This window comes from Heloderma suspectum, chromosome 2, assembly GCF_057233095.1.
Source record: "Heloderma suspectum isolate Gila_16-S chromosome 2, 16-S_ref, whole genome shotgun sequence".
Taxonomy (NCBI): Eukaryota; Metazoa; Chordata; class Lepidosauria; order Squamata; family Helodermatidae; genus Heloderma; species Heloderma suspectum.
The window spans coordinates 24309008-24336773 of NC_139459.1; the positions used below are offsets into that span (position 1 = coordinate 24309008).

Here is a 27766-nt window from a genome sequence, read left to right on the forward strand (position 1 = left end):
AGATGCCAAGATTGAGGAAACCAGGACTTGTCTAAAGCCACCTAGTGCATTCATGGCTGGAGTGACATTTGAATGAAGGACCTCCCAGGTCACAGCATATGCTGTTAGTGATTACATTGCCCTAGTACTCAAGTATCTGTCTGAAAGAGGCAGGAATATCCATCTGAACTGGGCAAACTGTCTTCTCCTTTAAGGCTCGCATAACGAAAAACAGGAGTTGGCTCAGTGCTGTGCATTGTTACTCGGCGAAAATACTGTCATTGTCAGTTGGAAGGAAACATGACACGAGGGAGGTCCAGTGAACCAGACAGACAACTTACCATAAGAAAAGGAATACTCACAGTAGCCAAGAACATCCGCCCAGCATGCCTTTGACTCGCCTTGATGAAATGCATTCGGCTGCCTCATGGACCACGCACTAACTCTCCTGCGATTACTGTTGGCTTTTTTGTCACTTGTGCGCTGGACTTTGTAAAAGGAGGAGTCATTTGGGTGTGATGGAAAAGATCCCGTAGCACAGTGGTCTGCTCAGAATAAAAGGAGCCCCATTTGCACAGCTGGTGCACAGAAATCAGATGCACCAACGGACTCTTCTCATCAAAGTAAATTATTGAAGAAGGGTGGGAACTATTCAAAGATGGGCCCAGGGACAAGTCAAACATTCTCAGTCCTGTAGGCGCACATGTCTAATTATTGGCTGCTTCTCTTTGGACATGTAGCCAAAACACATTTAAGGCGCCACATGGTGTATCTTCCCCAGTGGGAAGCCTGCTGGGCTCCATTAGGTTTTTAAAATGTCTTCATAGGAGCATGGCCTTGGGAGTGATCCAAGGCATCCTACAGTCCAAGACACAGGATTTCTGCAATATAGTCCAGGGGTACTTTCAGATGAGGCTTTTATTGTGCAATCACAGTGCTCCATTAATGGAGATTTTTGTGGGGTCCAGACATCATTGTCTTCAGTTTGTAGCCCTCCTTTGTTTTCCTACCTCTTCTTCAGTTTTTTTTCTTCCCAGAAAAAAAACAAAACCCATTAAGGAAGACAAGACGGGATAGCTGCCTTTTGATCGTTACAAGATTAAGAGCCCTACATCTGGAAGAAGCCCAGATATAGGATATCCTGCTCAAAATGAGAATATGGTTTACCTAAAGTTGGCCTGCTCAACTTGTGAGCTGCCAAGCCAAATACAGTCCAGTAGCTATGTATGGTAGCCCAACAAAGGTTAAGCAAACATCCCAATTTTGTTGCCTGCCTGGGACTCCATAAGCAGTGAGGGGTTGATACTTAGCAGGCCATAATTCACATTCAGCCTGGTGGGTCAGATGCCTGTACTGTTTTTCTTGAAAGCTTCCAGCAAAGGGAATTTCACAACCTCCTGATACAGTGTGTTTCATTGCTATTAATGTTCAGTGCCCAAGCATCATGTCTTGGGCTGGTGCAAACTTGTAACATGCCTCCCCACTCCCACTCTGTAAAAGGCCTTTTCTGTGTTGCACTCCTTACATTTCTTGATGTGAGTTGCGAGTGTACTCAGAAATGTCAGTCTGCCAAGTATTAATGCATTAATATATGAGTGAGAAATGTCCTTCGGATCCTGTTACCTGTCCCTTGGGTCAAATTAAATGTTAATTATGTAGCATGTTGCTGAGACTTATCTTTCCTGTTACTTTTAGAGTAGGTGCATGCAGCCCCAGTTTGGATCAGGACCATCATGAACTGTGAGAAGATTCAACCTTTCCCTTCATGCTGTTTGCTCCTCAAAATCTCCCCCCCACACACATGTACAAAGGTTAAAAAAAAGAAAAAAAGCCTCCTCTGACATCAGCAGAGAATTTTTTAACCCCCATTTACACACACCAGGGGTGTGTGTTTATCCCACTTTTAAAAAGATCAGAGATAAGCTGTAATAAAAGGAAATGGCATGATATCGTCGTAGCCAGCATAGCACTATAATTCAGCCACTAGATGGTGCTGTTTCATTGAACATATAGAGCATCGCTGAGAAGGGACATTTTCAATTCCGCTGTCTAAAGGAGCCCATCATAAATCCGGAAAGCCTCCAGAAGAAGAAAGCCCTGGTAAGGATGTCAGATTTTTGCTTAATGTAGAGAAGCCCATAATCTTCTATTTAGTCTTTTTTTTCCTGATGGGAATGGGCTTGCAGCCCAGTCCATCCCCCACCCCTGGGCCTGGCTAAAGCATGTGCCCTTCTCCCTCATTTGCTTGGGGCCTGTAAAATGTAGGAAATCTCTTGGTTATCATGTTCAATTGCATGTAGTGATGGCCACCAACATGGATGGCTTTACAATTAATGAGGATAAGGCTATCAATGGCTACTGGTCATGATGGCTTTGGGGAACATGAGCAAGAGGGTGCTGTTGCACTCGTGTCCTGCTTGTGAGCTTCCTATGGGCATTTGGTTGACCATTGCATGAACAGAATTCTGGACTAGATAAGTGACTCTTCCTACATTCTTCATGCCCTATCTGCTACAAACGACGTGAACACTTGTTGCCTCTTGTATGACATCCTTTTACATATTTCAACATTATAACATATCTATCTTTAATTTTCTTTTCTCTTGGCTTACAGACATTTTTAACCTCATGTCTCTGTTCTAAATATATGTCAGCATCTTTCTTTAAACTGTGATGCCCAGAACTGGTGGGGAAAATGTCCCAGACTGGATTAATTTGCTTTAAAATATTTTCTATCCTGTCATTCCTTCTGAAAGAATTAAATATGGTAAGAAACAAGTCTGACGCACACAAAAATTCCTCCTAATAGAAGCAGCCATATGATCTTCCAAGAACACTCTTTTCTAAATGTGATAATACTGCTGATGTGAGACCACTCTTGCAAATTGCTCAATGCACAAGTTAGGATGGATTCCTAATGTTTAGCCTTTCTTAGAACTTGTCCCCCCACCACTCCATTTTTCTACAGCATTGTAGAAAAATTGTAGAAGTGCTAGACAGCAAAAAGAAAAAAAAGTATTTGCGGAACACTGAGCATATCCAAGAGATGCAGAATTAAAGTAGCCCTGTTTAGTTGGTCTGACTGTCCTGTCTTTATAGGCCTTGTTATAAAACATTAGAAAGAGACAATATAAGCCAACACCAATGTAAGAAAAAATATTCTTTAATTGCAAATACATTGTATAATCACAGTTTCATACACTCTCTAGTACTTCATATAATTATTATAAATAATTGTGTGCTGTATAGCTTTCTAAACACGTACAAAGGGGCAAAGCTGTGTGTCTTTTATAAAAATGGGGCAAGGAATGAAATCATGTTTAACCTCCAGTTGTTTCTGCTTGTTTACCATGAAATACGACCTCAAAGAGAGATTGGGCACAAATCTATTGGGAATTGGTTTGTTCTTGCCGCAGATCCACTCATTACTGTCAGGCAGTATAGGAGAAATTCCAAGTGAATTGTCTGCCTGATTACAGATGATCTCAGAGAGGGATTGCATTAAGATCTCAATGGATTACTCTAAAGTCATGGTGTGATACCATTTCTTTTTTTTCTATTGATTCATGGCAGATGGGAAAGCTTTAGGCAAAAATGTTTCAGTATTTGAATTTAAGATTATATGTACACATTAAGGCTGCAATCCTATGCACTTGTATCTAGGGATGTCAGAGAAATCCTCAATGGAACCAAGTGAGTTTGGCCTTTCATGAATCCAACCTGTGGATTCTGTAGTGGACTGGCTTTCCCTGATGGGTGGATTTCGTGGACCTGTGGACCAGTTTGTGCAAATTTTGTTGTTGAAAAATATACAAAATAAAAAAAACCCAGCCAAAAATGCACATTTCCCCCATAGCCTAAAGACTGAAAATGCACATTTGGGGGGAATTTGTGCCTTTTTGCATGTGCAAAATTGTACAAATGCACATTTGTGCAAATGCAGAAATTTGGGGGAAAAAATCCAGTTCCATTGATGGGTGGACAACAGAACAAAAGGTGCCTGACAATCTGCAAAACACAGATGGAACTGATTTTACATACTCCATACATCCCTTCTCTTACCTGGGAATAAGTCTCTGTGAACTCAGTGGAACTTATATCTAAGTAAATATGCAACTGGATTGGCCCCATCTTGTTGAATTTCGTCATATGAAAACAAAATATTAAGTACACTGAAGCAGACTAATACAGGTAAGATTTCCCCTAAGTCAAACAAGTGATTTGAAATCCTTTGGGCAACGCAATCCTCAGACCAGTGCTTAGATATATGAGGGGATATACACAGGTATATTCTTTTTTCCACTATGGACCAGCCATAATGTCTTTCCTGTGTGCACTAAATTGGAACACTATACATGTTGTAACTGACTCTGAAAACTAGAAAGGGAACATGGAAAGATAACTGACTACAGGAATGTCTGTATTTCACCACAGATACATAGATCAGTAATTTGATGACAGTGAATTTGATCAGAGATGATAAGTGAACAGTGGCTTAAATCCAGCATCATTTGAGAACCAATATTCACATGTGACATTTCCTAGTCATGCAAAAGCTTCATATACAATCAGGGCCAGAAATATTGGAACAAGGATAACTGTTTTGGCAGTTGGCCTCTATACACCACCACATTGAAGTTGAAAGAAAACACACCCAGATGGGAGCGAAGTCAGCACTTTCAGTTGTAATTCAAGGGGCTTGACAAAAGTGGGACACTAACCATTCAGGAAGGACAGCCAGTGGCATACGGCCTCCCCCCCATCGTTGGTGGCTCATAAGTAATGGAAGGAATGGCTGACAAGCAGCTGCATGGCCAGGTGTGGCCTGTTTCCTGGGTACCCCATGACCAATCAAGCAGATAAAAGGCCTGGAGGTGGTTCTGAGTGTCACATTTGCATTTGGTAGCTGTTCACTGGAACTCCCAACATGAGGTCCAAAGAGGTGTCCATGCGAGTGAAGGAGGCCATCATTAGGCTGAGGAAACAAAATAAACCCATCAGAGAGATAGCAAAAACGGTTGGAGTGGCCAATACAACAGTTTGGAACATCCTGAAAAAGAAGGAATTAACTGGCAAGCTCAGCAACAGCAAAAGGCCTGGAGGACCACGGAAGACAACTAAAGTGGATGACCGCAGAATTCTGCTCACGGTGAAGAGGAACCCTTTCACAACATCTAGCCAGGTCAAGAACGCTCTTGAGGAGGTAGGCATGTCATTGTCAACATCTACAGTCAAGAGATGGCTTTATGAATGTAAATACAGAGGCTTCACAACAAGGTGCAAACCACTGGTAACACTCAAGAACAGAAAGCCTTTGCCAGCAAACACCTAAAAAAGCCTGCCCAGTTCTGGAATAAGATTCTTTGGACTGATGAGACCAAGATTAACTTGTACCAGAATGATGGGAAGATAAAAGTATGGAGAAGGAAAGGAACAGCTCATGATCCAAAGCATACCACATCATCTGTCAAATATGGTGAAGGCAGTGTTATGGCATGGGCATGTATGGCTGCCAATGGAGCAGGGTCACTGGTGTTTATTGATGACCTGACTGCTGATAAAAGCAGCAGGATGAATTCTGAAGTGTATAGGGCTATACATTCTGCTCAGATTCAGCCGAATGCTGCCAAACTGGTAGAATGTCGCTTCATATTGCAGATGGGTAATGACCCAAAACATACAGCAAAAGCTACCCAAGAGTTTCTGAAGGCAAAGAAGTGGGATGTTCTTCAATGATCAAGTCAGTCACCTGATCTCAACCCCATAGAGCATGCTTTTCACTTACTGAAGACAAGACTGAAGCCAGAAAGACCCACAAACAAGCAGCAGCTGAAGGCAGCTGCAGTGAAAGCCTGGCAAAGCATCTCAAGGGAGGAAACTCAGCATTTGGTCATGTCCTTGGGTTCCAGACTTCAGGCAGTCATTGACTGCACAGGATTTTCATCCAGGTATTAAAGGCGATCCTTAAGTCTGAAATGATGTTGGTTTGTTCCATTACTTATGAGCCACCAACGATGGGTGTGTGTGTATGCCACTGGCATACTTTCTGAATGGTTAGTGCCCCACGTTTGTCAAGCCTGTTGAATTACAGCTGAAAGTCCTGACTTTGCTCCCATCTGGGTGTGTTGCCTTCCTTTCAACTTCGATGTGGTGGTGTACAGAGCCCAGCTGCCAAAACAGTTACCCTTGTTCCAATATTTCTGTCCCTGACTGTATATAACAAAGCAGAATGTTGTATTCTGTAGCTTCCTCATAAAGCAGGGGTGGGTAACCTGTGGCCCTTGACCTGATTTCCAAAGTCCTCTGCAGACCTCTTACAAGAGCAATTTGTCCCTTCCACAACAGTCCAATAGGTGGCAGGGGAGGGAGAAAATGGGGTGTCAGAAGGAAAGAGAGTGAGGAGGGAAGGGGACGGCAGAGAAAGAGAGAAAGAAAGAGTGGAAAAGAGAGAGAGAAGGGGATTGCCCCAGCTACTTTTCAGTCCCCACCCATTGCCAGCATGCAGCCCCCAACAGATTGCCCCCAAGTGAATGTGGCCCTCAACAGAAAAAAGGCTCCTGACCCTGTCAAAAAGTACGCTGTATTGTTACGAGATTGGGCATTTTACTGTGAATGGGCATGTCGCTATGGTTTCAATTGCCTGATCGGGCTCAGAGATTTCTCTCACACACACACACACACACCCTTAATGTTGTTTCATGTCCCTGTCCTTCATAACGGGAGGGCTAGAGAAACAGTGTGGGAGCAGTTTTGAAATTTGGATGTGGAGAAAGAGAAACAAAGAGAGAGACATGAGAGTTTTTATCTGGAGGTAGCTAAAGCTGGAGTGGAAGGCTGGTGTAGTATCAACTCTTTTCCTACTTTTTTAATGGGGTCTGCTTACCTCCAGTAGGCTCTGCTTGTATTTTCACAGAATGATACAGCAGTATCCTACACAACTGCCGAGTCTCCATTAATTCAGTCACAGCAGCAAGGCCCACCTCTAGCACAATAGGAACTACTAGTTCTTCAACAACAGAAATGAGCAGTAACACTCATTTCTGGATTGGGGCAGGTCAGGGGAGGTCCTTTCTGTGAGCTACACTGACCTGTCCTGTTCTGAAATTGACCAGTAATGCCACAACTGCTAGTTCCTGTTGTGCTAGTAGTCTGTTCTGCTAGCACAGAGGCAGTGTTGGATACTGCCCATACAGTCGGAAGGGACTTCAAATGTTCTCTGGTCCATCTTCTTGCTCATGCAGAAACCTGCTGCTACAACACCCTGATAGGTAGAAATAAAGAAAATATTGCACTCCACTGCTCTCTCATCCAAAGGAAACGAAACCTTGCCATGCTGTCACTGGATGTCTCACCATTCAGAGGAGTGGGGAACACTTAATAGTATATACAAATACATTAACACCCTGCTACAGATAGGCCAATTTATGTGCAGACATCAATTTCAATGTGCACATCATCCTTTCAGTTTGATCCTGCATTGGGCCTGCAGGGGAAACAGGTTGTGCTGTTGTCAACAGGTGAAGGACTTTCTCTGTGAACTTGCATTCCATGTGCGCTGGAAATTAATTATAAGTACTGTCACCTGCTGGGGGAAACTGAATACTGGCACTAACTTTCCCTCCTTCCAAACAAGCGATCAGCATTTCAGAATTGATTCAGAGGTCAGAATTAAGATTGCTGGGAGAATTATCAACAACCTCCGATATGCAGACGATACCACCCTAATGGCAGAAAGCGAAGAGGATCTCAAGAGCCTCTTGTTGAGGGTGAAAGAGGAGAGTGCAAAAGCTGGTTTGAAACTCAACATTAAAAAAACGAAGATCATGGCATCTGGCCCCATCACTTCCTGGCATATAGAAGGGGAAGAAATGGAAGCAGTGACAGATTTTACTTTCTTGGGCTCCAAGATCACCGCAGACGGTGACTGTAGCCATGAAATTAAAAGACGCTTGCTCCTTGGGAGGACAGCTATGGCAAACCTAGACAGCATAGTAAGAAGCAGAGACATCACCTTGCCGACAAAGGTCCATCTAATCAAAGCTATGGTTTTCCCAGTAGTAATGTATGGCTGTGAGAGCTGGACTATAAGGAAGGCTGAGCGCCGAAGAATTGATGCTTTCGAACTGTGGTGCTGGAGAAGACTCTTACGTGTCCCCTGGACTGCAAGGAGGTCAAATCAGTCCATACTAAAGGAAATCAATCCTGACTGCTCATTGGAAGGACAGATACTGAAGCTGAAGCTCAAATATTTTGGCCACCTAATGCGAAGAGAAAACTCTCTGGAAAAGACCCTGATGCTGGGAAAGACTGAAGGCAAAAGGAGAAGGGGACGGCAGAGGATGAGATGGCTAGATAGCATCACCGATGCAATGAGTATGAACTTGAGCACACTCCGGGAGAGAGCGCAGGACAGGGAGGCCTGGCGTGCTATGGTCCATGGGGTCATGAAGAGTCGGACACGACTGAACGACTGAACAACAACAACAACAACAAAGGGGAAACTCTTACACGAAAAAGTGGACTACTGCTGTTACGAGGATTTCTGGCTTAGGATTATTATGTATTTGCGTGAATATTGCACCTAAACTGAAGCTCATATAAGGTAGTCATCTTATGGCTGGAAAATATAATTTGTGAACTGGCTGATAACACTGATAGTTGATCACTTGATTTCCACCCCCTCCCCCCTGCTGTCCCCAAACGTCACTGTTTTACTGAGAAACAGGAAAGGCCACTTTTCCGATTAACTACAAATTATGCAGCCATAGTTGAAAGTACTTTAGGATATCCACCTTCAGCATGTTTTGCTCTAAAACAGAATCTGTCAGAAGTACAAATTTAGATCTAATTCTGGGGCTAGTTCTTATCCCAATACATACAGCTGAACTGAGTTGACTGCCAGTAAATATCTCTGGTAAAGATGGAAATGTACAGAAAATAGAGAGAGAAACTTCGGTCAATAAAATACATATATAACTTTATACATTATCAGTGCATTAAAAAAAAATATTATACAACTCTTTTTTAACAGTGCAATCGACAAGCCATTTAAGCTGCAGTGCTTGGACTTAAGTCAGCTTACGGTCCACATGGCCACAGAAAGTTGTACTGGTGCAACTGGAGCACCCTTACCTGCTCCAGAACACCTGCTGATATAGATACGGGATTTTTCCCACCTGTGCTAACATTACACAATTGCATGAATGCAGATAGTCCCATTCCCTGTACTGCATACCCTATAAACTTGGTGCAAGAAGGGAAAGGCATTGCAATAGTGTAGCTGAGAAAGCATACAATTACTTTCAACTCCACGGTGTACTAACTCCTTGCTCTCCACTTCCACCAGCATCATTATGTAAGCCAGGGAGTTGGGCAATGAGCAAAATGAGGTCCAGGACATGGCAAAATTATCTGAGTTTCCCAACATGCAGCAAATGCCCATATTGGTACTTACTTACACTGAGCTCTTTTACAACTCTCTGCCATTTAAAATACTAAATACAGCAGCAGCTCACCCTTCACAAGGCAAAGGAGAATGGGTTGTGCTCTGGGATGTAGAATAGTTCAGAATATACAGATATCTTGGTCAACAAGAAGAGGAGCATACTGCCTGCACTGCAGAAGATAAGGGATAGGAGGAAGGCTATGCAGAGAGGAGGTGTTCGTTGCTGCATTTGCACAATCCTTTCTCCAGATGTGGAAGTGGGCAGAACAAGATGTGGGAATCATGGGTCACAGCCAAATAATGGCCCGAAACATGCTTCAGAACTGGTGCCTCTTGGTCTTGAGAGTGGAGTTACACGATCACTAGACTCATGTGATGTTGTTGGACTGTAGCACTTCAAACAGCAATGAGGTCAAATATTTGAATGATCTCTATCTTAAAAAACAAAAACAAATGACTCCCTGCACACAAAAGATAGCATGTCAGGGAAAAGTCCAGCATGGAATCTAGTTTTCTACATGCAAGGAAGTTTGCTTTTATATGGGAGAGCATTCAAATACGCAATTTCCCCTGCCTGGCAATCTGAACTGGTACATTCCAGCAGCAGCTGATCATCTCTTTCAGCTCTTAATTTGGTCCTGTTCATAATGTTTAAGGAAGAGAATGTGGCAATTGCACTGAAATCTGTACAGTGTCCTGTTTCCTATTTGTTTCCACAGGGGTAAGCTGGGATATGTGCAAGTGTGCTGACTTAAGTGACTTGTGGATCACTACCCTACCATTTTTTACTCTTTCCAAGGCACAAACTCTTTTTAATGATTGCCTTCCCTGCGTGATTTGGAATCTGTTGATGTAGTCCTTTGTTTGTAGTCTTCGCCAGATCCCAGATCCACCAGATCCTGATAGTTTGTAAATTCCTGAGGTAATGGAAACTCTTCTGCTGATGAATGAGTCCTGTGCCCAAACACCCTCTCTTGCAGCTCAGCAATGTCATTCCTGATGTCTGCCATCATCAGCAACAGAAAGTCAAAAGAACCTGGTGGCCCCTAGAAATATTAAAAATGTGACAATTAAGTTTCTAGTTCTACATGTTCCTAGTGGCTTATATTATCAAAGCACCCATTTCGGATAGGTTAATATCACAGAGGCATGGAAGGATAATGAAATGGAAAAATCTGAAATAAAATATCCTGATCTGAATTTCCTCCAAATGCAAATTTCAAATGAGGTATGTTTCAGTGTGTAAGATTCTATGCCGCCCTGTTGTTAAACACCTCCAATGCCACAAAAATGAAAAGGGGCTGAAAAAACCTAGCTCCATATAGGAACTGAGGGCAGCTGATTTTTGTGATGTTCACTTCTTCCCCATCTATCACATAATAATAACAAGAATTGTTTAAAGAGAAAAGTACAGAATGCCTTTATTTGGAGCGGCAAAAAACCTATATACATTCATACCACTATTCAATCGTTTCCTCAACCCAAAGCTCTGCATGTACTTTGTAGCAGCCCTAAAGCACACACGTTGCTCTTGAGCTTGCCAGTTGCTCCCACTGACTGCAGTGCAAGGGGCAAAGAGATACATGTACAGAAGAGAATCTTCCACTGAAACAAATGCAGAGAGCCACTGAGGGCAAGGGAACTCTGTATGTGTATCAGAGCCCCAATTCCAAAGCAAATGGCAGGTTGGGTTCATGTTTGAGAGGCATGTTTGTTTCAACATGGCTATTAATATTAGAATATTTAATACTTATTAAGAAAAAAAAGTAATATGAGACTCAGTTCTTCATAATGCTAGTGGATGTAACCCACAAAATAGTTAACCAGTTTGCTTTAATTTAAGACATCTTAATGCCAATCCACATATTTTGTTTTGCAGAGTTTTCTAGATACAGGAGAGATTCCCAACGTAAATCATTAGATGCACATATGAACTATGCAATTCAAAATTCTTGGGCATACAGATCTACATGCTGATATCTACATGCTAAAAACTGGTATGTTACTTTTATCCAAAGGATGCAAATGCAGAGATGACCACTGCACCTGCAAAACCTTGCACACTTGCAATGAGTGAAGCAGCCCACAGACTCAATGAAAATTGACAGGACTGACATGTTGCTTTTATCACAGATTTGTATAATCTTTCACTGTTATGCTGTATAGGTTAATTGGTGGTGAGGCCTGTTTGGGCCCCATTAAGTCAGAGGAAATATTCACAAGTAGATGTTATCCTGAGCGCATGACTGCTGATGAAAACTGCAACTGCGCATCTAGTTCTCCTTTCCCCCCTCTGTAATGTTTATACAACTTACCAATGTCCTGATATCACAATGTTCTGCGTCTTTCCACCACCACCAGATAATGATGTGGAATATGGGCTGGGAACCACAGAACATCATGATCTCAGGACATGGAAAAGTTCTATTAGATGTTACAAAGGGGGAGGAGACACACAGATATGTGGTTACCACTCTGGGAAGCAACCACATGTTAGGGTAACATGTAGTGTGGCCCTAACTATATAGGAATAAAACCATGGCGAATTCTATCGTGGCTTGATGATGAACACAGTTCATCAGTCACTCCCCCTAAGCCAGGGCTGCACAACCCACAGCCTCTGAGCTGCAAATGCCCGCCCCCGCCTCCCAGCTTTCCACTCCTCCCCAAGCAATTCTCATACAGGTCGCTGTTTCCTGTTGCTGCTAGTAGGGAGGAAAGAGTGATCTGTATCAGAATTGCTGGGATGTGTGTGCCTATGTGTGCACAGGTGTGCATGCAGGTGCCCCAATGCCCTGCCCTAAGCTATTTGGTACCGCCCCATTCTTGACAGATGAAATTTGTCTTGGCATTGGATATAATACTTACAGGTGGCCCTTTTTCTCCTGGTGCACCTCTCTCGCCCTGTAACAAACACCACTTTGGTTAATTTGCATGGATTAAAACTGAACCATAATGTGTAGTGCTATTCTATGTGGAGACTCTTGCTTCAACTGGGATCAAACCATAAGTCCCTTCAGCTCTACAAGAACCTCTTCTCATTTTCACCACTCAAAATCACATACTGTGCAATCCTATGCATCTTTACCTCGATGGGACTGCAGATTTAGTAGCCATTAGTTTTAATTTGGGCCAGATTACACAGTGAACTTGTTTGCATAAGAGTTGATGTTTTGGATTACCTACCAAAAATAACCTTTGCAGCAAATCCTAAATTTGTTTACTGAGAAGCAAGACCTACTGAGTACAACATGATTTCCATACTACTAAGTGAGGAGCATTAATTTCACTTACCATTTCTTACATATCAAAATTAAACTATCATATTTCCAACTACAATATTTATCTTCTGCAAGTATTCAAATCAAGAAATTGTACCAGGCTTTGAAGGTTATTCAAGAGTGGGAAGAAACTCTTAAAGAAATGACAAAGAATATACAGTAGGCAGTAAATAATGGATCATAGGCATATATTATTATTATTATTATTATTATTATTATTATTATTATTATTATTATATCCTGCCTTTTCCCCAATACTGGGACTCAAGGCAGCCTTACAACGTTAAAACTGCTACAATTAAAACCTATAAATGGAAATATAAATACAACTGTATAAAAGTTAAAAATATAATTAAATCATCAATATTAAAATTATAAAGATATTAAAACATTAAAAGACAAGCAGAACAATAAAAATGGTATCCAGACGTCGCATTTTCCCAGGTCCAGACTAGTTATCCCCAAAGGCCTGCTGGAACAAAAAAGTTTTTGCATGCCTACGAAAACATATCAAGGAGGGTGCCACTCTCGCCTCCCTGGGAAGGGAGTTCCAGAGCCTTGGGGCAGCCACCGAGAAGGCCCTCTCCCGCGTTCCCACCAGGCGTGCCTGAGATGATGGCAGGATGGCGATAAGGGCTTCCCCTGAAGATCTCAGGGCACGAGTAGGCTCATAAGGGAGAATATGGTCTTTCAGATAACCTGGACCCGAGCCGTATAGGGCTTTATAGGACATAACCAGCACTTTGAATTGTGCCCGGAAACAGACTGGGAGCCAGTGAAGCTGTTTTAACAGGAGAGTTGTACGCTCCCTGTAACCAGCCCCAGTCAGCAGTCTGGCCGCAGTTCTTTGAACCAGCTGAAGTTTCTGAACACTTTTCTGAGGCAGCCCCACATAGAGCCTGTTACAGTAATCCAAACGGGATGTAACTACGGCATGCGTCACTGCAGCCAGGTCAGACATCTCACGGAACGGGCGCAGCTGGCGCACTAGCTTCAACTGTGCAAATGCACTCCTGGCCACCACTGAAACCTGGGCATCCAGGCTCAGGGCTGAATCCAGAAACACTAAACAGTGTTATAAACACTAAACAGTCTCTTATATCAAAAACAAATTTCTGGCCAACCCAATATGTGCACAGTTGTTATCCCTATAAACAATAAGACTAGTTCATTTATTTGTGGTATTAATTATACGTTGATTTAGCAGGGAGAAACTTGGGGGGAGGGGGAGAACTAAATGCATCAGGACTGGGAGTAGATCAGATCAAAACAATCACCTAATAAATGAACAACGGAATCAAGTTTCAGCATGATACATTTAGGCTGAAAATACTCCCAAGTAATTTGAACAGACAGACCACGTTACAGGCTACCCAATGTGGAACCTTTGTCCCCAGACCTTTGTAAAGGAGACACGGCACAAGCCTGCGCTGAAGCAGAAACAGTGCTACGCTTAATAGGGATGGCATTGCGGCTCCATTATTATATCATGGTTTGGGTCTGCATTGGGGCCTGAGCATGAGACCTCAGGGATATCAGGTGGAGATTCAGCATCACCATCAACTCTGGTTGAAGGAGGGAACACCAGGGAAACAGGTCAGATTAGCAAGGAAGCCTTCTAACAGCAAGAGGGCAGGTCATGTGGTACACCTGCCTAGCATAAAAGCTTCTATGGTCTTAGCAACAAGGGGGCTCTGTTTGCTGTTCCTTGTGATGGGCCAGCTGGACTTTTGACTTTATTCACCTTCCATTTGCACCCCACCACCACCTTTCCTCTTCCCAACTTGACAGGATTGGGAGTGACACTGTACAAGAAATGGCAAGATACTTGCTTGTGGGGCACGGGGATTTGCATGCTCACCTTTGTTCCATCTCTTCCTGGTGCCCCCGGGGGACCCTGTAAGACAAAACAATGGTCCTCAAAAATAAGTAATGGCATGACCAACAGACTATGTGTGCTTATGGTATGGTGACAGAATACTGACCACAGGGCCTCTCCTGCCCTGCTTAATATGGGACAAGTCTGGAGATGGCCCCATAGGCCCCATTGCTCCTCTGGGGCCAGGCAAACCTGGAGGACCAGGAGATCCAGGAAATCCAGGACTCCCTTTTGGACCTGCAGCTCCTGCAAACAAGACAAGACAGTTGAGGCTGAGAGTGGGTCCTCAGACAGTTTTGCATGGAAGGCTGTTTGTGGCTGGTGAATGGGACTGACCTAAGGCAACAATGGGGAATAGTCATGCCTTGACATGGGGGAGGGGGGCTGGCTGGCTGGGAAGGAATAAGCTGAAACTGAACCCTAACAACACTGAAATACCTTTGGTGGGAGTCATGGGGAGGTTGGAGGAGGTTGACCTGGTGTTGAATGGGGTGTGGCTGCCCCTGAAGGACCAGGTCCGCAGCCTGGGCATCATTTTAGACTCCCAGCTGTCCATGGAGGCTCAGGTGTTGGCCATGAGCTGGGCGGCACTGTACCAACTCCATTTGATACAGCAGCTGCGCCCCTACCTCCCTAACCATCTGCCCCATTGGTAGTTCATGCCCTGGTCTCCTCTCGCCTAGGCTACTGTAATGAGCTCCATGTGAGGTTACCCTTGAAGATGGTTCGGAAGTTGCAGCTGGTGCAGAATGCGGCCGCCCGCCTGATTAAAGGCAGCCATTGGTGAGATCACATCACTCCAGTGCTGAAGGAGTTGCCCTGGTTACCAGTTATTTTCCGACCCCAATTGAAGGTGTTGGTATTGACCTTTAAAACCCTATACAGCTCCGGCCCAGACTATCTTAAGGAGTGCCTCCAGCAACACAGGGATGCCGCTCAATGAGATTGGCCTCGGAAAGCCTTCTGTCTGTCCCATCAGCCAGCACAGCTAGGCTGGTGAGGACTAGGGAGAGGGCCTTTTCTCTGGTGGCCCCCACTTTGTGGAATTCCCTCCCTAGTGACCTCCGCCATGCCCCCTCTTTGATAAGCTTCCACCGGGCTCTGAAAACTTGGCTATTCAGGCAGGCATTTGGGGTGGGTTAGGGTTTTTTAGAGCAACGTTGTTTTGTTCAGTTGATTATATTGATTATGTTGTATTTTGTTATTTGTATTGTATGCTGCCTAGAGTGGCTGGGTAGCCAGCCAGATGGGCGGCTAATAAATCTAATAAATACATAAAAATAAATAAAAATTAGCTGGTGTCAACCTCAGTTGTTGGGAGGGATCCTAAAACAGTGACACTCTCACACTTGGCTAGTTGAATTCAGACTATTACCAGGGCTCCTTGGAACATGATGCAGGCTTCTCATCAGCTGTATACAAGCACACGCACACACACACACACCTCTACCTGATGTGGCCTATTGTTATTATTAATTTAATGGGACCATATTACACCTGTATTGAAAGACCTGCACTGGTTGTCAGTTGCTTTCTGGGAGAAATTCAAGGTGTTGTCTTTAACTTTTAAAACCCTAAATGGTGTAGGCCCTGGCTATCGAAGGGACAGCCTGTCTTGCTATGAACCTGCCCAGGTGTTAAGATCTGGAGGAGAGGCCCATTACCCACAGAGGTCTGTTTCTTGGGAACATGTGAAAGGACTTCCTCCTGTGTTGTGTCCCTGAACTATGGAATGCACTTCCTCCAGAAATACCATAGCCCCCCACTCCCTTGGCCATTAGAAAGGGTGTGAATAAAAAGGCCTCTGTCTGATGCTCATAACAAAGCAAAGTTGCCACCAGGTGAGCCTCCCATAGTCAGAGTGCTACAGCCAAAAATGGCCCATCTAGCATTTACTATCACCAGTCATTCTATTTACATATGTCTCCTCTTGGATCTGTCCCAGAATGCTGGTTGCATAATTTAATGATGAACTAGAAGCAGAGCAAGCAATATTGACCAAAAGAAAGAAGTAAAAAATGGGTGGCTTGACAAACATCTTATCTGCTTCTTATCTGTTAGGCATCAGCTATAGAATGCTCACAGCAGCCCAACTTTGTAAACAGAAATAGAAGGCCAGCATGGCTGAGAAAAAATGCCCACCCAGGCTTAGGAACAGAGTAGCTATGTGGGCAAGGGTTTTGTATTCAGCCTGTGCACATGGTTCGCTGTACAGCAAATGAATTTGTGGGTGAAAACTGCTTCCATGTGAGTATCGCCCTTGCTGGGTCAGAACATATATATGTGGCTCAAAAGGAAGTACAGTTTGCTTTGATATTCACAAATAGTGCCATGTTCAAAATTAGGATAGCTCAGATAAATCCACTATATTGTGAATGTTTAGTACAGGCAATCAGTTGCAGTGGAGGTTGACTAGTAACCATCTGCTCAAAGGTTTGCATCATCTGCCTGTATCTTGGCCAAAATGAGATCAAATCAACAATAAGATTATGCTGTAATAAGAACATTAACAAACAGATCATTGACTAAATATGCAAAGTTTTATTATACTATACAATACTATATGTATTGTGTAGTATAATAAAACAGTAATAATCATTATAACTCTCTGTTTCTCCTGAATGAATGAACATAAAGAACACAAGTAATAGTCTTTTAGGTTGAGATTTTCAAGGAACATTTCCAGTTAATTGTCAATTACATAGTTTGGGAATGGATGATTTTCAGTTAGGAGAATAGAAGAAATTAAGCTTACAGCACCTTGGACAGCTCATGGTATGGCAAAAACCAGATGGAAGAAGGGAAACCCTAATTATTAAGGGAGATGCATTGCTGCTCTTGAGATGAGCTCCTTGTGGGAAGCTTGGGATACAAATGTGATAAATATATAAAACTTAAAATGAGTGTTCATGAATCATTTAAATGTAGGAGTGGTCTACTACTTTACTGCCTTACCTGGAGGACCCTGATCACCTGGTTGTCCAGGAGGACCTGGTATATAGGCATTGGATGCAAGTACTTTTTCCCCCGTGATTGGTTTGCTAAGGTCAGCAGCATTATTTGGTAACAAAGACACCTGCAATAAATAAAGTGCTATCAGCCAACAACCGTTTAGCATCTTCAATGATATCTAGTCGGGTTGTTGTATTTGACTCCATGAGTCAGCACGTAACTTTTTCAGGCATCACCCTCAGTTCATGACTCAGCTACCAAGTCCACAGCTCTGTAACCTCGAAGAGCCAGAATGGTAGAGGAGATAGCATGCTTGACTTAGACTGGGAAACACAGTGGTTGTCCCACAGGTAACACACTCATCCTCCCTCAGCCTAACCTACCTCACAAAGTTATTGCGAGGATAAAATGGGATAGCCCTCCTCTTGGAGGACATGCAGGAAGTGAACATACAAATATGATCAAATAAACAACAAGCAACAATCTGGAACTCTACAGGCGTGCATCCCTGACACTTGATGAGGGGCACGTATATTTTGTTCATGGTTATACACACCTGATCTCTAAAAATTTAGTGAAAATTGACCCCTCACCTTGTTTCGTGGGACAAGGTTACGGAGTTATCTCCGGATTCAAATCCCAGCTGAGTCACACAGCCAAACTAGTTGTGACATTTGGCATTTTGTAGTTCATTTTGCTTTCACAAATAGCTGCCGCAGGGGAGGCCTGAATTGGACTGGAACTGTGGCAGGGGCGGAAGGGGGCTTTAACCCTTTGCCCTCTGCCATGGTCCGAATCAGAATTGGGGCCCTCCAGACCTGCTATTCACAATGGGAGGAAAGCTCTGGACATCCTGTCTAGACTAAGGGAAACACATGGATGGGTTTTGCACTCATCTGGGGACTCAAGTACAAAAGGGAAAGTGAGATGCATGGCAACATACATTAATATTTTGCATGAAGGGGAAAGGCTGCCCTATACACAGAGCATTTGTTTATCTAGTTACCTACTGACCACTCTGACTAGCAGCAACTCTCCAAGGCCTTCGGCAGAGGTTCAACCCAACTCTGTTACCATCGATGGCTTAAAGGGAGGTGCCCAAGATTGGACCTGGGATATTCTGCATTCAAAGCATGTGCTGTGGTGCTTTCGGTTCCAAGGGGTCAGAATACTTAACAGTGGGAGAACAGCTTCTCCCCCCTGCTGAGCGTGTATACGTGTGCAATTTTAGTTGTATAGCCAACTCATTGATTTATCTCTAACAGACAGCATAGGTGACTATAATAAAGGACACATCAGGGCAACAACGGATGTCAACATGCTGAGTCAACCTGTCCCTGGAGTCCACGCAATGTGTGCTGGCCCACCCACTCTCACTCCAGTCAGCTCACCCATCGCTGTCCCCTGGAAAGAAGCATCTGCCTCTTGTGGACTTTGGAGCCAAGCCCTGTACTTTTTTGATGTCAAGTATTATCATCTCAGCCAGACATTAGCATGCACTGACCTAATTTTTATTCCATTCCACCTACTTGATTCAGGCTTGGAATCACTGTTGAAAATGATCTCACCCAGTATTCCTTCGTGCATGAATATTTTCCCGTGAGGACGTAAATACTTGACTGGATACTTTCAAAAGGGACAACAGTCACAGAGATGAGATCTGCCTCTTGCCGTGGCCTGCATTTCATGTTGTAAACCTGGAGAGGGTTTTTTTTTTGCAGAAACTGTTGCTGAGTTGGCTTGGAGATGGATTGCCTGGGTCTGCTCTAAGACTTACTTCTAATTAAACGCATACGTACATGCATCCGAATAAGCACATGTGCACAGAGAACGTTTCCACACATGGGATTACTTGCACGCCTAGATTGCCTGTTATTTATTTCTGTTGGCAAAGGGCTCCCTCTGACTAGTTTTGAAATCCTGTCAAGGGGATGGGGTGGAAGAAGGAACAAGCCAGTGGTTTTTGGAATTTTCTGTCACCAGGGAACCCTTTCCGGCATGTTCGCCATAGAACCCCTGAGCGTTACAGAGAATCCTGGGGCACATTTTAGGGCTCACTCTCAAGTTCACACAGAGTATTCCCCAGGCCTAGTAGTGGGCTTTACTGTCACCTCATGAGAGCTAAGAGTGTACTGTAGACTACATACCCAGCATTCTACCATGGCTGCACGTTGCGGGGGGACACTGGAGATGGAGGGCAACCTGTTTGCCAGGAGAACCTGACCATCCTTACTGATCTTCTAACTGAGGAACTCTTAATAAGCTTCCGAGGACACTTAGACATGTCCGGAATAATTAGGTTATCAGGCTTGAGCCACACAAAATACCCCTTCATTTCACCACCCAGTTTACGCTTACCCCCATTAGGTAGACAGCTCCTCTTGGTGGCTGTCATCCGCCATTTTATTTCCCCATAATGCCCCATGTACAGCATAGCAATGTCATTCTAGTGTATTCTGGGGTTGTGGGGGAGAGAACAGTGGCAGCTTGAGTGGGCTGTCATATGGAGGCATGTCAAATTCATGGAGAATAAGGCTACCAGTGCCTACTGGTCATAATGATTATATACTACCTCCAGTAGTAATACCTCTCAATGTCAGTTGCTTGGAAACATGAGTGGGAGAGTGCTGTTGCACTCATGTACTGTTTGTGGGCTTTCCACAGGCAGATAGTTGGCCATGGCTTGAACAGGATACTGGATGAACCCTTGGTCTGATTCAGCAGGGCTTATATTTCCCCCCCAAATGCCCTGACACAATGCAGCATCTGGGGAATTTTGGTGAAACAAAACGGCAGCTGACAGGAAGAACTGCACTGCCTTCACTGTGGTACAGGCACATCCCTCCAAAAGGAAAAAAAAAATCCACTCCTGCCTGGTAAGTCCCCCAAATCAATCAGATTAGCATCCCGGCTCTCACCTTTGAGGTTTTAGCAGCCAATTGGGAGAGGGAGTGGCTGAGATAACGGCAGGGATAATTTGAGATTGGAGAGAACAGTGGGGATTCCCACCGGGGTGGCACCTGGAGGCCAACCTTGCCCCCTGGAGGAACCCCAAGAAGCTCCACAGGCTGGATTGGAGAGCCCAGCAGCCTGGATTAGGCCTTTGGGCCTGGTTTAGCTTCTCCCACACCAGGAAATGCTATGTAAAAGAACATTAACGGCGCAGCTTGATTATGTGGGTCAGTATGGCATTGTCCCATAGATGTGGGAAACACGAAGACAGATTCAAGCAATTCTTGTGGAAGTGACCACTCAATCGATAGGGACCCATTGGATCATGTGGTTCTAGGCCTACCCATTAGTTAGTCCTAAATCAGATTAACTATATGAATTATCCTGTATGAAAGCATCCTAAAGCGATCCTGTGCTGTTTATTTTTAAGCCTCCAAGGAAAGAGATTCCACAGTCTCCCATGGCAATTAATCCCATTGCTGGACTGCTCTTACTCTAAATCATGGGTGGGCAACTTCCGGGGGCCCGAGGGCCAATTTTCCTTCCTTGTGCCCCAGAAGGAGCCTGTATCCCTGCTGCCAAAATTTGCCAGTGCCACAGCAGCAAAAAATGGCCTATTTAGCTTCTGCTGCACTGCCGAATTCGGTGGAAAGCCAACTGCTGCCGCCACTGCAAATTCAGCGGCGATTGTTGTTCGCCCCTGTGCTAAACGTATATAAACTTTTACAATGAAGCTATGCATACTTCTGGCAAATGCCTTATCCTTAAAAAAGAAAAGAAAAGACACACCTCTCATACCTTTTGTTTCAGTTGCAACACCGTCTGTTTGATTTGATAGAACTCTTTGCAGGAGGCACAGCATGCCCCCGGTTTCACCACATTATCAGTTTTCTCAGAAAACCCTGCTAGAGAGAGAGAGAAAGAGAGCGAGAGAGAGAGATAAAATATTCCAATACATTTTATTTCTTTACAAAATAAGGGACATAAACAGAGCAGGGAGGAGACATGCTAAAGAAAGCTGTGTGGGGACAAGCCTTTGAAGTTTTCCTTCCTGGCTGTTCTGTGGGAGGAAGAGGTGCCCTTGGTATTAACAACTTTTCCAGTTGTGAATCACCATGAAAGGCTGGACACGTCCACAGTGAGCTCGCTGCAAACAGGCTTAGCTGCAGCTGTTTCCAGTTAGCTGGTCTTAATGCCTTTTGTAAAACTCCTTTTATATTGCAGGAGGGGGAAAAAAGTGTTTACCTCTCTACTTTTATCTGAGTCTTTACTGTATAGGAAATGTATGGATCCACAGTGATTTATAATCCTCCTTCAAGGCCCAGGTTTCATACACCATAAATTGTGCCAATATCCCATGCAATGAGACCTTTGGCTTGCAATTTGCACAAAAGCAGTCTTTATCATCCCTGGTTATACTGCTGTACAATGGGACTCTTGAGACCAGAGAGTTGGGGTAAAGATTCAGAACTGCAGTCACAAAAAAGGAACTCAAAAAAGGAACTCTAAGACTTAGAGATACACTTAAGGCTGTGTATTGTCTGCACTAATAATCAAGATACTGCCCAAAATTAATGCCTGTCCTGTGTAACCTATGTACCTTTAGCAATTTTTAAAAATTCTGTTTCGGAAGTCATGGGAGGCCACTTGAAATCCTGCTCCACCTCCTATCTCTCCCCCAACTCAAAGCTGTTCATACATGTTCATGTCTGTCTCTATAGCCTTGAGGGATAGAAAGTTAAATTTTCAAAATCTGAAAGCTGTGATTCTATGGATACTGAAGTCTGGCTCCAATACCAGTTTCTTTGCTTGTACAGTTCAACTGCATAGTGGCAGAACCCCCACTCCCACCCTCCCTATATATGCATCATACAGGATATAATTAGCCCCAGTAGGCTGCAGTCTTAAAACAATGGGATTTACTTCTGAGTAGACATGTATAGGATCTCACTGTAAGTCAGTTTCAGGCCAGATGATGCAATTTCCAGCCTGATCTGATGCACAGAGTTCATTGGGGCTTACTCCCAAGTAAAGCATGCACAGGGCAGCCCTCAGTTCCCCTCCCCAAATGGTTTTTAAGACAGAGAGGAAGGATGGAAATCTGGCTTCTGACTAGTATGACTGTTATGTTCCTAAGCTTTTCTCTACAATGATGAGCACTAGAACCTTCGTTCTAATAGAAATGAAGGCTGAGATTCTCAGAGTGTTTACTTCTGTACCAAATTCTGTAGGAGAAGTATGGGAGACAAATAAACCCCTGAATTATTAGCCACCTTGCCCAACAGTGCTGCTGGGGCTTATTATGTGTCTCTATTGTGACAGCTGGAACAATTATTTGGCAGCTTCAACATATGAAGCGGATGCCACAGATCAGTTGACGTATTCTTCCTTGTGTGGCAGGCTAGGGCAGTCAAAGCCCTTTGTGTATATGAGTTCGGCCTTTTCTTGTCTAATGTCAGCTCCCTTTTACCCAGTAAGCTAACGGGCCCAGAAATGCTGCTGCTAAGACAATACTGTTGGGTGGGGCGGTACATCTGCTGAACCTTAACGCTTGAAGATCCTGTCTCACTTAAGCTGGGTGTTGCAGCCTGAAGGTGTTCGCGGTGCACTCTTTTTATGGGGGTTGTTTAGTTTATCATTTGATTATGTGGCTGTGCTGTACCATCTCTGAAATATGCAAGATAATCGTTCTGTAAAGATGCTCTGTTGCTTGGTCCCCCCCCCCCATGGTCAAACCTGCAAATCAAAATCAGTCTCTGAAAGCCAAGGTAGGCAGACAGTCTCCATTTCTTTGGCGCTGCAGAATAAACACACACAGATTAATTTTCTCCATAATGTGTGTTATTTTTGGAGACAGGGCAAGATACTAGTATTTTATTAACATTGTCTATAAGCAGGAATTTACCAGAAGATCTGCCTCAGTGACCTAAACATTGCAATATGCGGCAGCTATTCTTGTTTGGTTATTATAACATAAATGGTTTGTAGTTTTGCAATGGTGCAGGGACTCATATCTGCCACAGGATGGCACTCCAAAGTAGGTTGTTTCAAAGCAGTGGCACAAGAGCCAGAGGGAGAATATCTTGTTATTCTATACGATGCGGTGGACTGAAATTCCAGCTAAAAGGAATTCATACATTGTGATTCCAGACCAAAGGTAATTCCTGCTGTTTATTCCCATGAATTGGATTCATGTACAAATGAATCCATTCATGTCTTCGTTTGTTCCTCAATGATTCCATGGTTCTACCCCTGGTTTGTCAAAGCCCACCTCTGTTGTGAATGTCACCAGTCCATATTTGGAGTCTTTCTTCCAAAGTCAGTGATATTGGTCAAGTTGTGCAGCAGAACACTGAGGTTACATACATTGTCAACTTTAATGTTTAGATGCAGAGTCCAAAACCAGCACTGGGTCAATTGGGGGGTTCACCCACTGTACCTCCTTAGAGAGTGAGGGCCTTAGAGTTGCTGGAGGAAGGAATTAGTAGGTGACAAAGTTGGCGTATGCTGCAATTTGATGCTTAAACCACACAAGCACAGAAATTGGTATTGAACACAAGATTCAGTGTGTGGAGAATCTCAGCATGATTTATTCTAAAGGACAAGGGAAAGAGACCGTGGGCTGTATCCAACAGGGAGGTTACACCCCTGCCGATACTTTTGCACCCTGCCGATTCCATTACACAACGGTGATTTAGCTGAAGAGCTTCTTTCTGGAATGGGCCAGGTCAGCAGAACTTGCATAAGGGAGCTTCGCCGGCCTGTCCTGATCCAGAAATGAGCATTTAGGAAGCGCTAAATCTCTGTTGCGTAAGCAGTGGGTCCTGCTTGTGCAACAGAATTGGCAGGACCCACTGCTTGCAGAAGGGAATCAGTGGGGCAGAAGGTAATTGGGGGGGCAGAAGGGAATTGGGGGGCGGGGCGGGTGTAAGCACCACTGGATACTGCCTACTGTCTTTGCCATCTGGGCTTGGCTGTTTCTCCCTGCCTTGCCACATCCCCAGCCCTAGGAGCCTTCCTAAGGAAGATGCTGCCACTTGGGCCCATGCTGAGAGGAGGGTCTCTTTCTGCTGCTTGAGGGTGGGCTGCTTGAAGCGCTTTGGGTTTTTTTCCTTTCCCTTTTTTTGCTGTGAGTTTGATGTGGACGAGGTTTCTTATTGTCAGGTGTCTTAACGTGAACTGTTTAGTGAATTGCTCAAAGTGAATATATGTAATATGGGCACTGGATATTCTAAACTGACCTACTTGCAGGTCTTGTTCTTATTTAAACTTGACATCTTCTAAAGGGGCTGTGATGGAGTTAATGTTGTATTGCAATGTACTATAATCATGGCGATTGCACCGTTTGTTTTGTGAACCGCTTTGAGCACAGTGTATTGTGGAAAATGTGGTACAGAAATCAATGGACTATGATGACTAAGTTCTAGCTATTATGAAGGGAGGCTTGAAATGTGTGTGGGCAGTGCCAGGGGATCTAAGCAGGTCAAGGGGTTGAGCTTCAATATGGGGCTTCTATGCTCTTTATAGAGGTTTCCAGTTTCGATCTCCAGCCTGTCGGGTTAAAAGGTTGTAGTGAGAACTTGAGAGACCAAAGTGCCCATACGAAGTCAGACCATTTCATTTTGCACAAACTGACTTTTTGATTTAGTTCCCTAACTTTAGAAGGTGGGTTTGAGCAGAAATAGCAGGGGCAGAGTGAGTGCTAGAATGGCAAGGATAATACTTAGTGATTTGCACAGCTGGATAAAAAGAGGATTGTCAAGATTTTAGGCATTCAAAGGTTATGGAATCCGCCATCCCCAAAGTGTCTGCAATGTTCTGTTCCTCTGGATTTGTGTGGCATGCTGGGTAAAGTGTAAATATTCCACAGTTAAACATAAAAATGACAGTTTTGAAGCCACTGCTCTGGAGCAAAGATGCCTGATCTTAACCACACTTTCTTCTGAGCAACGAGGCTTGGAGCTTTCCATTTGTTTTATTTGAATAGCTTCTGTGTCCACAGCAGATTACCTTGGCCCAGTCTAATTTAAGGAACAATACCTTTGTCTCCTTTGGTGCATGTCTTCCCATCATCTTCACGGATATAGCCTTCATGACACTCACATCGATAGCTGCCAAGGGTATTGACACAGATGTGGGGGCAGAGAGGCTCGTTGTTTGTGGTGCACTCGTCAATATCTGAAAGGGGATGAATGTCACAATGGTTTTTAAAAAAAAAAATAGAGGAGGAAATAGAGTGATCAGAAATAAAGGTTTGTGTTAATTCCACTGGATTTAGAGAGGGACCACGCATTGCATGCAGACAGTCCCAAATTCAATTCCCAGCACCTCCAGTTAAAAGGATCAGGTAGCTGCGATGTGAAAGACCTTAGTTGGGGAGCTCCTGCCTGTCAGAGTTGACAATACTGGGCCAAATGGACAAATAGTCTGACCTGGTTTAAGGCTGCTTCCTATGTTCATAGATGGGACTCCTTTAAGGACAGCCTCAAAAGTGGGGTATACACATGATAAAGAGCACCATCCAACAGTGTCACTAGCCAAGTGCTGCTTAATCTTTCCATTGCGCAAACAGTTGCCCATTATGCTTGCGCAAACGGTTGTGCAAGCAGTTGTGCAACTGGTTGCTTAAGAGTTATGGGCAACAGGTTGTGCAACCAGTTGCACAGTGGGTTGCACAAGAGTTATGCACAACAATTTGCACAACACATTGCACACAAGCATAAGGCACAACCACGCTTGCACAAACGTAACTTTAGCTAGATTCTTCTCCTGTGTATAGTTCAGAACGTAGTTTCCGCTAGCACCACATCATTTGCACTAATGGAATGATAGAGTTGGATACTGCCCACTATCTACTCCATTCACCTTTGTCGCCCAACTGTAAAGCTGATGGAAGGAACGATGCACAAGTTTGGGAAGGTGAATGCCTGTACGCAATTGACTTTTGTTGTTGTTGTTATTGCCTACTGAACGAAGTCATATCCATAGCTTTGCCCACCTTTCAGCTCTGGCCATACCCACTGATGATATGCAGAGCCTGACGGGTTTCAACCAAAGTAATGTGGACTTGGCAAGAAAAAGTTCCCCATGCCTGTTGTATAGGATTGCAGCCTCAAAGGATGGATCACAAAGAGAAATGCTTGCAGAAATTTACATGTACATCTGTGAAACCACAAACCATAATGCCAGAACATTTGGATAAGAACAGGAAATTCCAGAAGCTATCACTTTCTTTACTCTAGGCTTCTATTTTAACTTGTAAGAAAAAAACATCTGCAAGAAGAAATTGTGCTGAAATTTCTCCTAAACAAACAACAATCAAACTAAGTCTCAGGAATTTACTACATCAGAGGCAGCCAAATTCACGCTCAAAATTTCCAAGGGTGCAATCCTATGCCTGTTTAGACAGAAAAAAGCCCTAAAACTTCCAGCATTCCCCAGCCAACATGCTGGGAGCTGTAGGCCTTTTTTTTCAGTCTAAACATGCATAGGATTGCACCCTAAAAAGAGTTCAAATTTCCACAGTGTTCTATTGCAAGCCACATTACCTCAGAGAGCTGCATTTCACCAGTTAAACATACAAGTTTCAAAATATTGTATTATCTAGTTTTGAAGCACGTGCCAATCTGTACATTTTTAGATGTATACTAAGGGCAGTCCTTTCCACCCACCTAAGCAATAGGGTTTCTCTCTGTTCCTGTGTCTGTCACGGTCATACCGGTAGCCAGGATAGCATGTACACAAGACTCGTCCAAAGTTGTCTGTGCACTGCTGTTCACAAGGAGCATCTGCGCAGACATCATAGTCTAAGGAGGGGGAAATTTGCTTGACATTAGCAGCTGTACAATGCTACAAAAGTAATGGAAAATAAAGTATTTTTTATCTTTAAGTTATTAATGTAGATATTGATCATAGAAAGCTAAGCAATGGGTTTCTACATTTGACAAAGAACTTTGTCTAAACAAGCAAAGAAACAGATGCCTCTGAAAAGAGATTAAATAAAACTGGACAATGATATTTTCCAGTTGCTTCATCTTCAGGATATTTCTGTAAAATATCTCCGAGAAAGTTATCGGAAAGAAAAGTTAGTTAAAATGAATACACTAGGCTGACAATTAATCATAGGTAGTTGTGAGGCAAGTGTTGTGTTGCTGAGTTGCTGGACATATCACTGATTGCATTGTACTGATTGCATTGTACTGATTTCCAGAACCCCAATCGGTGTTTTACAGGTGGCAAAGACTGTGAAGCATCAGGGCAGAGCTAGATATTATCTGG

The 27766-nt window shown here is 43.7% G+C and overlaps 1 protein-coding gene across 3 annotated transcripts in view; it reads right to left on the reverse strand.

The window, feature by feature from the left end:
- Positions 1 to 3127: 3127 nt before the first annotated feature.
- Positions 3128 to 27766, reverse strand: part of CCBE1 (collagen and calcium binding EGF domains 1) — a 205529-nt gene continuing 180890 nt past the window's right edge. The window contains exons 4-12 of one of the 3 annotated variants that reach the window (XM_084832039.1): positions 27160 to 27294; positions 25529 to 25666; positions 21287 to 21393; positions 17540 to 17660; positions 14691 to 14830; positions 14567 to 14602; positions 12293 to 12328; positions 10204 to 10470; positions 3128 to 4954 (exon numbers count right to left, since the gene is read on the reverse strand). In XM_084832039.1, coding sequence (XP_084688165.1) covers positions 10237 to 10470; positions 12293 to 12328; positions 14567 to 14602; positions 14691 to 14830; positions 17540 to 17660; positions 21287 to 21393; positions 25529 to 25666; positions 27160 to 27294 — 947 coding nt within the window. In that variant the 3' untranslated portion in view covers positions 3128 to 4954; positions 10204 to 10236. Of the gene's footprint in view, positions 4955 to 8936; positions 10471 to 12292; positions 12329 to 14566; positions 14603 to 14690; positions 14831 to 17539; positions 17661 to 21286; positions 21394 to 25528; positions 25667 to 27159; positions 27295 to 27766 lie in introns of those variants that run through there. The other 2 variants (XM_084832041.1, XM_084832038.1) reach the window with 2 other exon arrangements.